We start from the raw sequence: 14,439 nt of genomic DNA on the forward strand, positions 1-14,439 counted from the left end.
TGTTCTCTGAAGGCAGTACACACAACTACTTGTATGAGACCTGAAGTTTCTTGGGAATTTCTTGCATAGAATAGCCTTCATTTCTCAGAACAAGGACAGCCTGGCAAGATTTAGATTGTAATTTGCAACATATGTTCTAGGAGTTTTAATATAACACATTAGTAGAGCTTTGGAACACTAAATTATCCATCTTTACTCAAGACATCTGAGCCGTTGTTATCATCAGGTGTGCATAAGACTGTTTTCAATGGTTTTCTCCTGATATGCCGTCACACAAAGAATTGAAGTCAGGTTGGCAGAAGAGGTGCAGAATTCACGGGAACATCTTTTGTGAGTGGTCAGTCGAGGTTGAGATCTGGTGATTGTGAAGATTCAGTTTCACACATTCAGTAAGCTATAAGTATGTGCTGTGTGTAAGAGAACTGTCATTGTGGAGGTGCCATCTGTCAGGATAAAATGAAAAAACAATCCCCCAGAATGACACAGTGGAAGGGTTAAACACGTCAGTGTTCTCTGCTCAGCAATCTATGCAATGAAGACAACGTATCCAACATTCTTAGACACGTCTTGCTGTGATATTGCATTTAATAAAAAGTGTTACATCAGTTTTCCTATTCCTTCTATCAACCCGAATTTTCAGACAGTGGTAAAAAAAAAAAGACAAGTGCAGATCCAGGCACATCGTGTGTAATTGTCTCTGGGGAACTCCACAACATGTGATGGAGGTCAGGTAACATCCACCACGACCTCTTTTTTTGCAGCTTGCGTCATCTGTTGGCTAACAGATATCGGTCATGTGCTCCCTTGTTATTGTGTTTCTTACACACAGCGCTGATTAACATCATTCATCTTGTTCTGAAACAGCTTCGTACTGTGGTGGCTGTCTGTACAGGCAATAGTGTTGAGTCATGAAGAGGATGTCAAACACCACAGAGAACAGCCCCAGACCAAACTTTGTAGGGTCCCCAAATACCAGCTTCCACTCGTCTGTGGAGAAACACATCACAGTCAGTACAAAACCACATGCTCGCTCACTTCAAATACACTATACCCCTTGTTATATGAGCATCAACCCCAGGAAGTGGTCAAAGGATTTTTGCTTTTTTGATTTTTTAAGTCTTTATGCAAATTGTCTACCCTATAATAATCTGTGGATCACCAGCCAATCAAGCAATCTTGTACCATGTCAGTAAACCAGTTGCTAGCAGTTCCTGCTGGAAAAAGGAAATTGGAGAAGCTGTTTTCCAGCAAGACTAGTGACCGGTGGGGAGCACAGAACAAGTACTGAGTGCATCAATGAAGACATTTCTGTCCTATCAATCCTCTTTTTGATTGGTCTCTTGTAATATTCTGAGATGCTGGATTTTTGAGAGCATAATAATTCTCAGAATTGAAACAGTACAAGTGTTGAAATGTTTCATTTTATGTGTAATTAATCTAAAATATATGAATGTTTCACTGTTTTAATTAAGTACAGAAACAACTAACCTCCATGGTATTCACATGTTTTGAGATGCACATGTACATGTTACAGGTGGATGTACACACAACTGTATCACTGCTACAGTTGGGTTTATAAATAGGAGTGAACATAAATCCCAAAAGTTAAAGTAATCTCTGAGCTCTCCTGTCGGTCAACAGCTCTGGATCAGAACAGAATCTGAAGTGACTCCAGGTGTTTATTCTCCTGGTAAGTCCGTAAGTTACATAGAGTATTATGCTCCATATGATACCAGACCAAGTACAGCACAAGACACAGTATCAAATATTATAAAGTGTTAGTTATAAGGTATAGTATACCGTTATTGTAAGACTGTAAGATCATCTGTAGAATACTAAGCGTTCCACCAGTGAAGTCGAGCAGCACGTTGCCGATACTCCACCCATCAGTACTCTGTCTTCTGTAGTTCATGTATGCCTGGAACATCACCAGCAATGTGACCATATGTTAGAGATAATTCATCTGATGAAGACAAGTAAGTGTAAATAATATACTTATATCAAAACTGACTCTCACAGTAGCATTGATTACTTTTATGACAAACATGGAATGAAGGGATTAAATCAAACTGCATTTCATCCTGTTAATCAACCTTTAGTGTAGAGTGAGTAGAAAAATACAGCAACATGTGTTCACTGCACTGTATTTCAATTCAGCAGCCCTGTCACAGATCCAACCTGTATGCTGACGCCGTCAAACGTGCTGAGGAGTTGTTTGTGCTGTTGATATGCTAAACTGCATAGCATTGTTTGAAATATTCCACCACCATGATTACAGTCTCAAAAAACAGAACATCTTGACAGAGATGGTATTTACTGCATGGCTACTGTACTGCAATGCATCACTCAGTGAGTGTTTTGGTCCTCAGTGTCTCTCTGCACAGCTTACCTGCGGCACATATTTGATGAGAGTGACGGCTAATTTAATGTAGGAGATATAGTAGAGGTAATCCAACCAGGTGATCTGTTTGGCGACAGCAACAAATAAGACAACCAGGGCAAATGTCCAGCCAATCAGCAACAAGAACAAGGCCATCCAGGAGACCTTTTGACCCCCCCTCTGGAAGACAGCAGAAACAGGATCACACACTGATCTGCAGTGTCAGACATTCACACACGATATGACAGAATCAACTAGTATGAACAACTACAAGTAATTCCATGCACACACTTCTAAATGTCGTGTATTATTATGGCTCAGAAGGAGAATTAGAGCAACAACACGTCACGTCATACTCAACATTCTATTAAGAGCATTATTTTTTAAAGTAGCATTTGTTTTAAAAGAAAAGATGGTTTCATTTTATGACTTATCCAACCTGAATAAATTGGAGTGTGACCCGGCATCAGGCATTCTACAGAAATAATCGATCTTCTTGCTGATGGTCTCCATCAGTATGAAACTGTTTCATTACCAATTTAAAAAAAAAAAATCCCTGCTGTGCATTTAAAAAAAAAAAAAAAAAAAACTTGTTCAATTCTCTAAGGTTTTATTTTCTATTATCATCTCTAAATCTTTAAACTGCTGCTGCAGTGCCACCATTACAATGGGTGATACAAGTGGGCAGCTTGATAATTGTATGAAGTTATGAAATGTAATAAATAGAACGCAGCAAAAGTCATTGCTGGTTATTAATTGTGACACAATCATTTAGATTTCATTAAATTGGCAGGTTCTACTTTTTGAGGTTCTGGTTGGAGATCAGAACTCCAACCCGACATTCCAGACACACACCTCATACACAGCAGCCTGGCTGATGTAGACCAAACAGAGCAGGACTGCATGGAGACTGAAGAAGACATCATTAGCGTTTACAGGGTCGATTCCATCAGGGTTCCTCTTTAGATATTCCTCCTGCAGGGCGGACACACAGCAGCTCGTCAGCCAACACACACACACACACACACAAGATGTTGAATGTATTTTATTAGTCTGCTGTTGTCAGGGAGTAGTGACGAAAGGATTCACACAAACACCTCGTAACCTTGGCAACATCACTGGAAAGTTATTCAAATATTTTGGTTCTGTCCTGTTTGCCAATTACAACAACAGCACCAGAAAATACCACTCCATGTCACTGCCATTTATTTTTTTTGTTATTTTGATATATTGATCCATTTCATCCATTTCACTACTGTGAAGATTTGTGTTGCTTGAAAGTAAAACTTTTGTTAAACACCTGGGTTGCATTTATAAGGTTTTAAGTTGAGTCTCTGTCTAATGTGATTCCAGATACATTTTGTAATAATTTTATTCCATGTATGATCCTGTTGCTGGCATTGGTTATGCTTGAAACAGAAAGTACCATTTCTATCAATTCTACTCTGCTTAGTTGCTTTTAATCCCCCACTAGTTGGATCCTTTCTTATTTTACTTGCCCCAAAATTATTCTCACACACTTCACCTAGGTTTTCACTGCTATTAATACCCAAGAATCTTAGTTTACTTGTGTCCCATTTATTCTTATAACTATCCTTTAAACCTTGGCTAAAATATTTTCCTCTTCTTAATGATTTACAGTTGTTGTCCTCAAGCTTGTATCCCGAGACTTTACCATATCCTTCAGTTGTTTTTCTAATTGTACTTACTGATTCCACTGACATGGACGCATGTGCGAGATACACAAAACCGTTAGATAATAATTTAACATGTGGAAAAGTGGAAAACCAAAGCAGTCGCAGTCGGTTAAATGCAGGCCTATTATCATGGATTGAGACCATCTCGTACTTTTAATGAATTCATTAATGATCACTCCATTCAGCAGTGTTCAACAGAGGTAGGAGAAGTGTATCATTATCATTGTGTACTGGTATAAGGTACATGTAACAGGTATTTTGATGATCCACGAGTGTCCAGGCGTTCAACACGTTCACTTCAACCAATCATGGACGCATGAGTATACAGAAAGAGGGTTACTGGGTCTAAACACTTTTGTTGTGTCGTTAGTTTTATCAGGTGAGTATTTGTTTTTTCCTCACTCTTGGTTGTTTAAAATGTCTCAAGTGCATCTTAATTTGATTTCCAGCCACTCTTGCTTCTTTTCTATATAAAGCTTTGTAGTTACTTGCAAACTCTTCAGCAGTCTCTTCCTTTTCACTTATTATGTCTGACTTATTGGTTTTTACTTGTGTGATATTGGGTTTGTTCTTCTGTCTTAGCTTTCATTATAACTTTCCTGTGGAGTAAACCTAAATAAATGTATTAATCTCCAATGGACGTCTTTTATCAAACTCAAGAAGCTTTTCCATTCATTTTACATTTTAGGGCATTTATCAGATGCTTTTGTCCAAAGTGACGTACAGTAATTCATACATACATTCATACACTGATGGTGGTGGCTGCCATGTAAGGTGCAGATCAGCACATCAGTGCACTATCTTGCCCAAGGACACTTCAACATGCAGACCAGGGGAATCGAACCAGCAACCATCAGATAAGAAGACGCTGGCTCTTCCCCTGAGCCACAGCCTCCCTTTTTTCATCTTCAGTGCTAATTGACTCAGTAACTATTGACTATGAATTGTTTCTTGTTTATTGCTACATATTTTCTCTCTACATTTTCATATCCTGTCAAAGTGATTTTCACCTGCAGCATAGTCTAACACTTGCTGGTATTTAGTGTTACTGTAAGTGAGACTGCTGCATGGTCTGATATTTTTTGGGTTGATGGTAAAACAGTATAGTTCCTATGCAGGTGGAACATTCTCCACATGTCTACAAGACCTTTCTCTGCTCATGCTTTCATCAAGATGCTTTCAATGCCCCTCATCAATTGCAGTTCATTTTGACAACGTTAGAAATGTTTAAGAACGTCACAAATGATCTGCAATCCATTGGAACTCAAATTATGAAGGTCTGTCACACCAACGTTTCCAGCAAAATATGGCAGCTGATTAAATCCATGCATCCTGCCATACATACCAGCAGTGGTTACGTAATTGTAAACAACTACTTCACCTATTTTTATGGCTGTAGTTGTTTCTGACCACACCTGGTGGAGATGATGTGAGTAAATCTAGTGTTCATCAATACAACTTCACCGAAGTCATGAACTTTTAAATCCACATGATACACACACTCAAGAACTGAGAGGGGATGCAGCTATGTCATGACAGGTGTGCTGCTCAGTACCAAAGGTTGCGGTGTCACATGTCATTTTGTTAGAATGAGCTTTCCTCAGCAATAGCACAGACCAACCAACTGGCCCCTTCTTAACAGCCTGTTTGGAACAGCCACTGTGCTAGTGTGTATAAAGTGTAAGGGTGACGTTACCTTTATATAGGGAACCCAGAAAAGCCCGATATTGAAGATACTGTAAGCAATGAAGCCCGTCAGGTTGAGAGCCAGGAAGTCAAAGTTGAGACCTACAACACTGAGAACACACTTGTTAGTTTTTCTCTCTTTTCATACTTATATCTGCATGTTTTTTTATTTATGCCATATTCAAAAGACTAGGCAAAGATCTGCACAGGCTGACTGGGCATTGTTATGAACCATGTGTATTTTCTGCTGCATAAAAGATAGCAACACTATACTATAACATTTTGTTGAGGCGTCCTGGTGGCCCAGGGATTTAATCAACTTCATTTGGAACAACCGAGTCCAGCCAAGGACATTTGCTGCATGTCATCCTCCATTTCACTCCCCTCGATAACTGTCAGCTATCAACAGAAAGACAGAACAAGCCACCCAGTATCTGGTGCTATCTGTTAAACAGTCTCAACCAGCTTTTTAAAAACAACCTCAACACTTCTGAACAACTGAACACATCCCACTTTGTCTTGTTCAGTCAGAGAGGTGAGCTCAAGCTTTCCTGCCAGGATATTACATCTGGGCTGCAAGAAACATGTCAAACTGTTCGTTGTGAGCCTGGAATAATATTTTGTTTTAGGTATGTATATATTTTCAGGTACAGGTCATAGGTACAGGTCCAGACAGCACAACAATGGGTCTGGGTCCAGACCGGGACTCGCCCATAAATGCCCACTGCTCTTAACCCTATGCTTTGGATGCAGCAGGTATACAAAAATGCAGAGCAACAATGTTTGGTTAATGCCACAGCCCTGGAATTGTCCAGATGACACATTTTGCTTCATTTAGTTGAATTTCAACGGTAAAAAAATCTGAGGGCCTCTGGATGCAGGCACAATGAGAAGCTCACCATTGTTCATTTGTGTATATTAAAGTTCCTTAAAAACTAAAAGGTCATGGTGTTGATTTCTGACATGGTAAAAATGAACCCCATTTAGTTTACTTGAGCAAAACTGCATGGGAGTAATGTCCAAAAGCCTGGATGAATGAGAGAGACAGAGGACAGACAGATAACTACCTTTTCCTTCTCCAGTTTTCCCAGGCCTGTGGATAGAAGGACACGGACCAGGCCACAAAGTAAATCCAGCCAATCACCTGGTTGATTACTGACAGGACGCTGCTGTGGACGACCATAAAGCGAATCCTGAGGGACAAACTAGAAGACAGAGAATCGAGTTTACAGATACAGAGATACTGGACAGTGGCAATGCCACCATCGTACTTATCAGCGGCATCATCAATACGCTGTCAGAACAGGCTTTTCAAAGTCTATTCTTATGCAATTTCAGCACACAGTACATAAAATATAGTGCTAATACACTATATCACTATAAACTAGACCCCTGCATTTCATCCTGAGCATAGCCTGTAGTTTTAGCCCAGCATCCTTTGCTCTTGTTCACACTGGTGCTTACTGTATTAATATGATCTAACCTGGACATTCAGCTCTGTGCTCACCAGATCAGCCAGAATGAAAAACTTTGGTGTGTCAAAGAGAGTTTTCATTACTGTGTATAACATTCAGTTAATCTGTCATGAGTCACATGATGTCCATGGGTGGGGAGCAGGAGTGTGTGACAGGGACTGATGCTTAATCAATTCTGACTACAGAGCAGAGATGTTTAAAGAATCGAAAACAGTTTGGCATTGAAAGATTAGATGCTCTCTGAATTCAAGTTGTCCAAACAAGCCGCCAGCTCTCCTTCACACCCGTGAGGGCAATTTAGGACTGAGAGGCCAAAGACTGCTCAGGGGAGAATAAAGGGAAGCCAAATCTGCTGAATCAACATCCCACAGTTGTCATCTTACCTTACTGCTTGTTGTACCACTGTCACACATCACTGCAGCCCTGACAAAGCCCTGTTCATTTACTGTACTTAGCTGATAAAACTATTGTTACTGTCATGCTGGGGTGATACAACAATGGACCAACACAGTTAATCAAAGTTGCATCTTTTATCAGCTGCTGTGTCTGTGCTGCTACCAACCTGTTGAGGTATGTGTCGTTGCTCAGCAGGTATGTGGTCACCTGGCCAACAGCATGGGATGTCACATTGAATGTGACTGCGGTTTCACCCACTGGCAGCAACACCTAGAGACACAGACACACACATACACAGACAGACACACACACAACCCAAGAGGTTTCAGTCAAAGAGTTCTTGGCAGACAGTGCAACCTATCCTGTTTTTGGTTAAGTAATGAGCACTTAGAAGTAAATATGATCCTGGTGTTTGATTTAGTTGATCCATGATATTCATTCATTCATATTCAAGTACTGTGTCCCCTCAGAGTTGCTTTAAGGCAGGACCAGCTAACATTTGTGTACAACAGACCAACTTGCTACACAGGGAGAAGGAAAAGCTTGTTGTTACTAGTGTAAGAAGAGCCAGTAAAGGTGCAGTTCAGCTCAGTGCCAACTGCCACTCCCAACTGTACTGTGATCATTTCAATTGGTGAGAGGTTCAGTGACACATAAACATCTGCTCACATCCAACCTTGTCCAGAAGATGACTAGACTGAAAGTACGTTTCACTGCAGCTGCAAAATGTAGCACAACTCTGTAGCATGCGGTACCTGCTCAGGCAGCGTGATCACAGATGAGTAGTTCTGCTTGGAGCTGTAGGTAACATTTAACTGAATCACAGTGGACTGGTTGAGAGGGGAACTAGAAAAAGACACAATAATCCAGTCAGAACAACAGAGATCTTGACAGCTGCTTTTACAAACTAGAATAGAAACCAACATTTGGATTTTACTTCTTTAACTTGCTCAGTATATTTGCTTTTTCAGTTTTTCCCCCTTTTCCTATTCACATACATCAACAGCTTCAGTACAGCTGTGCAGTCAGAACTGAAGTACTGTGTAAAATGTGAGGGCACTTTTAGCTGTTAACACAGACACAATAACTGGTTTAAGAAAAAAAATACAGCTGAGGCACATCTGGTTTTACATGTTTGACACAAAATCAAAACACAAAAGTACATCAAATCCTGGATTGGACAAGACTGCATTTTCAAATGTAGCCTACTATAGATTTAAACTCAGTTTAAATTATCAGTTGATGAATGAGAGAACCAGTTTGTAGCTGAACAAAGGGTTGTTAAAACAATCAGCTAATATGTGTCTTTACAGACCCTGAACAAACACAACTTTCCCTGACCATATCCATATCGTTGTAAATATACCAAAACATTTTTATATGTATGTATCATCAAGTTACAGTAAAGGCTTTCAGCAGACTGTAGCAAGATTAGTGCCAATTATTTTCCTCGCTTCCATCCTTGTTTTGTCTTAGATGATTTTATTTTATCAGGCTTTTATTGAATGTATGTTGTCTTGTTTTCCTGTGTCTCATGGTAAGGTAACCTGTCTCTGTAAGAACAAAACTCACTTTATCAAACTGTCAAATGGGGAAACAAGCTTGTGGTTGAGTCTCAACTCTACCCATGTGATCTTTATTGTGCCACAGGCTGATCAGCTCCATGCTACACCACATTGATGCAGTCATTTGTGCAAAACGAGCCCCGACTGAGTACATAAATGAACATTTCTGTACTGTAAATCCTTTTTTTGATTGGTCTCATGTAATATTCTAATATTTTGAGATACTGGATTTTTGATTTTCATGAGCTGTAAGCCACGATCCTCAACAGTAAAAGAAAATGGCTTGAAATATTTCACTTGTATGTGTAATGAATCTAGAATATGAAGGTTTCAGTTTTTTTTAAATAACTGAAAAACCTTACCATGATGTTCTATTTTTTTAGATTTACCTGTACATCATAGCAGTCTTGAGTTCAAATGATTTCTACAGCTATCATTTTTCTTGTCACAAAAACATTCATGAAGTTTGGTTCAGCCATGTTCACCTCAGTTAGCTGCTTCTGATTTAACACTTGTGATGTGTGTTAGGAATCATTGTCCTGTTGGAACAGCCAGCTGCACCAAAGAGCCAATCTTCTGCTGATGATTGTAGGTTTTCCTGAAGAATTTGGAGATAATCCTCTATCTTCGTTATTCCATTTACTTTCTGTAGAGCAGCAGATTCACTGACAGCGGTACAGCCCCACAGCATGACACTACCAGCACCATGCTGGATAGGATATGAGGTGTTCTTGGAGTTAAAGGTCTTACATTATATTCAACAAATTCTGTGTCCATGATGAAGTTGCTTTCTATTTTTCAGGAAACTAAGATTGATGTATTGATTCATATGTATTGAACTCCATTGTGAAGTATGGGGACGACAGCGCCATCATCGGCTGCACTCAAAACAATGATGGGAGTTCATATCGGGAGGAAATCAACAATCTACTGCTCAACATCAGCAAAACCAAGGAGCTGGTTGTCAGTTTTAGAAAGAAGGAGGCAAAGACATTTAAAACCTGAGTAATGTAAAAAATGATCAATCAACTTGTCTTGTACCTGACTCTTTTATGACTATAATGTCAATGTGACTTGTGTGAATACCTTGAAGTAATGGTGACATTGGCTTTATAAAATTCCTCCAGTGTGACGGCATCAGGAACAGACAAATACACTTGCGATTCTGGAGGGCAGACCAAGCACATACACCATTCATTCATTTTATTTTTATATATATATATGGTATGTGGTTATCTTGATTAAGTGTGTGAAGACAAGTATTAGAACAAGTTCAACAGTATGGTAGGTTCAGAAAGTTAAATCACTTTCCTGTAATGCAGCCTTTAAAACCAGGAAAAGACCAGTTCTATGACCTATCACAATGAACTAGATCCAAACTCTAAGATGATATAGTCTCATGTAATGATATATATTGTATATATTAGCGCTGCCCCCGACCAAGGATTTTCTTGGTCGACTGGTGGTCGTCATTTACAGCGATTAGTCGACTAATCAACGCATATACAGGGTTCTCCCCAGACAGTGGAACAACAGCGCTGCGCTGCTATACTGCCAGCTCAGCCCCACTATACTCAGGGTGACGAGCGTCCATCCGTCCCCCGCCTGACGGCGAGGAGCGTCCCCCCTCCCCCCGGATGACGGTGACCGTGCACCGCCACACTAAAAATCTCTGGGGAATCCCTGGAATAGTTAACGTTTATAATCACCAGAGAACATTACACAAGTTGTTTTTGGTTCCTCTCTGTTTCCTAAATATATCTGCACATGTGTGTGAATGAGAGGCATTAATTTATAGCACTTTGTAGAAGGAGCTTTATAAAGTCCACTCTATTGACTTGTATTAGTTGATGGGGCTGAGCTGCCACTTCTAATATGGGGGCAACGTCGACGTACGGCCCAGCACTGATATTTTAGAGTATTTGCGCACTGGAAAAAAATGTGCGGCTGATTTGACCAAGCAAACGTGAACCATGGCTGACTTGACCGCAGTACAGAACTGGACATGGTGGTGATTTCCCCGCTGTTTCTGAGAACATGTACCACAGTCTATTATATCAACACTGCCTTCACTCTCTCCTCTTGCTCCAGCGTCTAATATGCACACCGGCGCCCCCTAACGTAGATGTGTAGCACGGTCGGTCAGACTGGGGGCTGAAGAAGAACAGAGGCCGCTGACGTCACTCTCCTGCACTGCTTGGGATTGTGAATTCAACTTGAATTTTGGAACATTGTTTGAGGGGGGAAGGCTTGAAAAATGAAAAAGCAGTTTTGTTTTTAGTCGTGTGACAAAATGAGCAGGCTTGAAGAAGAAAATGAAAATGTAATTTGGATGGTTTATTACTAATTTTATTAGTGAGTCACATAATGCAGCGATGACCTTAAAATGAAAAAGCATTTCTGCTAATTCATTTTAATTTTCAAATTTGACATTTCAAATTCAATTTTGGTAACTATTTGCTGGGGCGTCTTTTGAAAATTAAATCTCAAATGCAAATTCTTTATCATTTTAATTAAGTTACAAAATGAGCAGTCTTGAAGAAGAAAATGAAAATGCAATTTGGATGATTTTTTACTCATTTTATTTATGAGTCAAAAAATGCAGCGATATTCTGAAAATGAAAAAGCATTTATGTTAATCCATTTTAATTTGAATTATGGAACAGATTCGCTTACATATATTATGGCGGGTGTTTGTGGGCTGCTGCGGTCTTCTCGCAAAAAAAAAAAAGCCCCCCGGGCTGACGGTGACGAGCATCCGTCCGTCGCCGGTGTAGTTATCTCTGCTTTCAAACGTTCGGGCCACCATGGGCAGGTAGCTAGGCTACTTACATGTTTAAGCTGGTACATCATGTTCGTCGTGGAGGAGTGATAGGCGAAGTTTTTCTTGCAAAGTTTGCATGTCACCTTCTTGGGGTCAAACTTCTTCTTTTCAAAATGATCCCATATTTTTGAATCTTTCCTGACATGATTGGCTAGTAATTGTTAACTGTCTAACGCAATGTGGAAGGGACCTGCCTTGTTAAAAAAACAAAAAAACAAAACACTGACAGTGAATGAGTGTCACGACTGCCTGTATCTGGCCCTTCAAATTCAAAGTCCTCCAGCCTTTTATAAACAGGCCAGCCGCCAGTCACATAGATTTTGACATGACAGGGCTCCAAATGTTTTTTAATTTTTTTTCCTGTGATCAATCGACCAATGAAATTTTGGTCGACTGATGAGTTTTTTGTCGACCAGTGCTTGGTCGACTATATGGGGGCAGCCCTAGTATATATTGCCCAGTCTTCTTTGGCATCAGTAGTATGATTTTGCATTATTGTATAGAATATTAATTCACAACTTTACCTCTATCGTAATAATCAGGCTACTGCTTCTAAGGGGAGTTATCAAGATTAACATTATCATAACCTGTACATCTCTAATTGTATTGATTTTAATTGAATTTTAAAATGTCTTATGTGAAAGAAAAGATGATTTTTGAGTCTTATTCCCACACATTGGGATGGTGGCCAACTTGTCTTACAATGGGAATGAGACTCAAAATAAACTTTAACAGTACAGCTAGTGAATTCAATATAAAAAGCCAGAACAGTCCCTCACCAGATATGTTGGTCAGCATCCACAGGAGCAGCAGTTGAGCAGGTAGCCATCTCTTTGCCAAGCCAAGATCACACATTTCTGCAAAAGGATGGATACAGCCAACCTAAAGGATACAAGGCACACAAAACTCCTCAGCTCAACAGAGCAATGTCATTCACATGAAAGATGTCAAATCATTTAACTGAAGAGCTGCTTCAGGTGAAATGTTGGGTTGTTGTCAGATGCCAACCACACCATTTGCCCAGAGAAGTTAGTGTTTATATTACTGTTGTACACTTTTGTCCAGATGCACTTCATAACATGCACCGCAGGGACTGTAGGGAATGATCAGCAGCAACATGACTAAACAACCGGATGGAATCCTTAGCTAGTCCCAACCAGAACAAGAAATGTCCTGGACCATGTGTTAATTATTCCTGGCAGCTAAAAGCCCTCCCAAGTGCTCACTTTCTCTGCTACTTCTGCCAACTTACTTTCAGCTGATCATAAGGTTTAAACCATCAGTGATGATGGTGATCACACAGACAGAAGGATCATTCCCCAACCAGGAGGCCCGGAGGAATGAGAGATGAGGGCTCTATCTACAGCCAAAAGAACTGACTTATGGTCAGGTGACAAGGAAGCCAGAGCAAGAAAGTGGACTTGTTGATGTTCCTGGCTGGAACATTTATCAAGGTATAATGCTGAGAGAGCAACAACCACCACCTGGCGGTCACAGATCCATAGACAGAGACACTAACGTGCTAAATGTTTGACCTAAATCTTTAACAGCTCCGAACAGACAAGCACAGTTGTACTTATTGTACTTACAGCTGCTGGGTTCTTTCCACGGCTACTTCCTCATTGATCACGAGTGTTTCTTCTTCTTCTTCTTCTTCTTATATTATTATTATCATTATTTCAATGGCAGTTAGCAAACGTGTTTAAGGTGCATTACTGCCACCTATCAGACTGGAGTATAGAGCAGTAGTTTGGCGGGTAAAAAGACGTTGCAGAGTGTCCGTTTCTTCTTCTGTGGTGTTAAACGTACCGCCACCTGAACGGTTATGCGCTACCACATACCGAACAGTGGCTGCGTCTCAATTCAGGGGCAGCATCCTTCAAGGACCCATCCCATCATTTGCCAGGAGTTTATCCTTTCAAATGAGTACAGGAAGCATGTGTTCGGTTGTTTTAAATGAGGGGAAGAGAAAGGAAGTTTTTTTTTTGTCTGAGGGCAGCCGAAGTTTTTGAGAAAAATAGTACATCTGACCGTCACTACAGTCTGAACAGAATGTTAGCCTTCCTTCCACTTACTCTTGGGACCTCAGGTAAACAGTCATGTTCATAAGATAGATGTATAGATAGAAAGATAGATGTTTAAAAACTTCTCAGTTGAAATTACTGCAGCTGGTATTCACGACCAGAACCGACATAGGAATATAAATGTCAAGCCTGTTTCTATTGTTTGTTAGTTACTTGACATAAACAGAAGGTTACATTAATTAACAGTGATCTTGATAAAACTATTGACAGTGTGTGACTTGTTAATAAAAACTGTATATATGTCATTTTTTTATTAATCTTTTAAGTGTTGTGATTTAAGTTATAAATGGAACATTATCTGTTGATAGTTCCACAAATAATGTGCTATAGAT

General features: G+C 39.9%; 1 protein-coding gene across 2 annotated transcripts; it reads right to left on the reverse strand.

Moving 5' to 3' along the window:
* Window positions 1-565: 565 nt before the first annotated feature.
* ctns (cystinosin, lysosomal cystine transporter) lies at window positions 566-13,779 on the reverse strand. 2 transcript variants are annotated; one of them, XM_037116033.1, is made up of 11 exons: window positions 13,613-13,779; window positions 12,803-12,905; window positions 10,286-10,364; window positions 8,390-8,480; window positions 7,801-7,904; window positions 6,831-6,968; window positions 5,774-5,873; window positions 3,236-3,355; window positions 2,390-2,560; window positions 1,801-1,918; window positions 566-987 (listed from the first exon to the last, which is right to left on the reverse strand). In XM_037116033.1, the coding sequence occupies exons 2-11, from the start codon at window positions 12,876-12,878 to the stop codon at window positions 842-844; spliced, it is 1,143 nt and encodes a 380-aa protein (XP_036971928.1). In that variant the 5' UTR covers window positions 12,879-12,905; window positions 13,613-13,779; the 3' UTR covers window positions 566-841. The 2 variants fall into 2 exon arrangements, with proteins under 2 accessions (XP_036971928.1, XP_036971929.1); XM_037116034.1 differs by lacking the exon at window positions 13,613-13,779 and adding an exon at window positions 13,276-13,425.
* Between the last annotated feature and the right edge of the window lie 660 nt (window positions 13,780-14,439).

This window comes from Acanthopagrus latus, chromosome 11, assembly GCF_904848185.1.
Source record: "Acanthopagrus latus isolate v.2019 chromosome 11, fAcaLat1.1, whole genome shotgun sequence".
Classification (NCBI taxonomy): Eukaryota; Metazoa; Chordata; class Actinopteri; order Spariformes; family Sparidae; genus Acanthopagrus; species Acanthopagrus latus.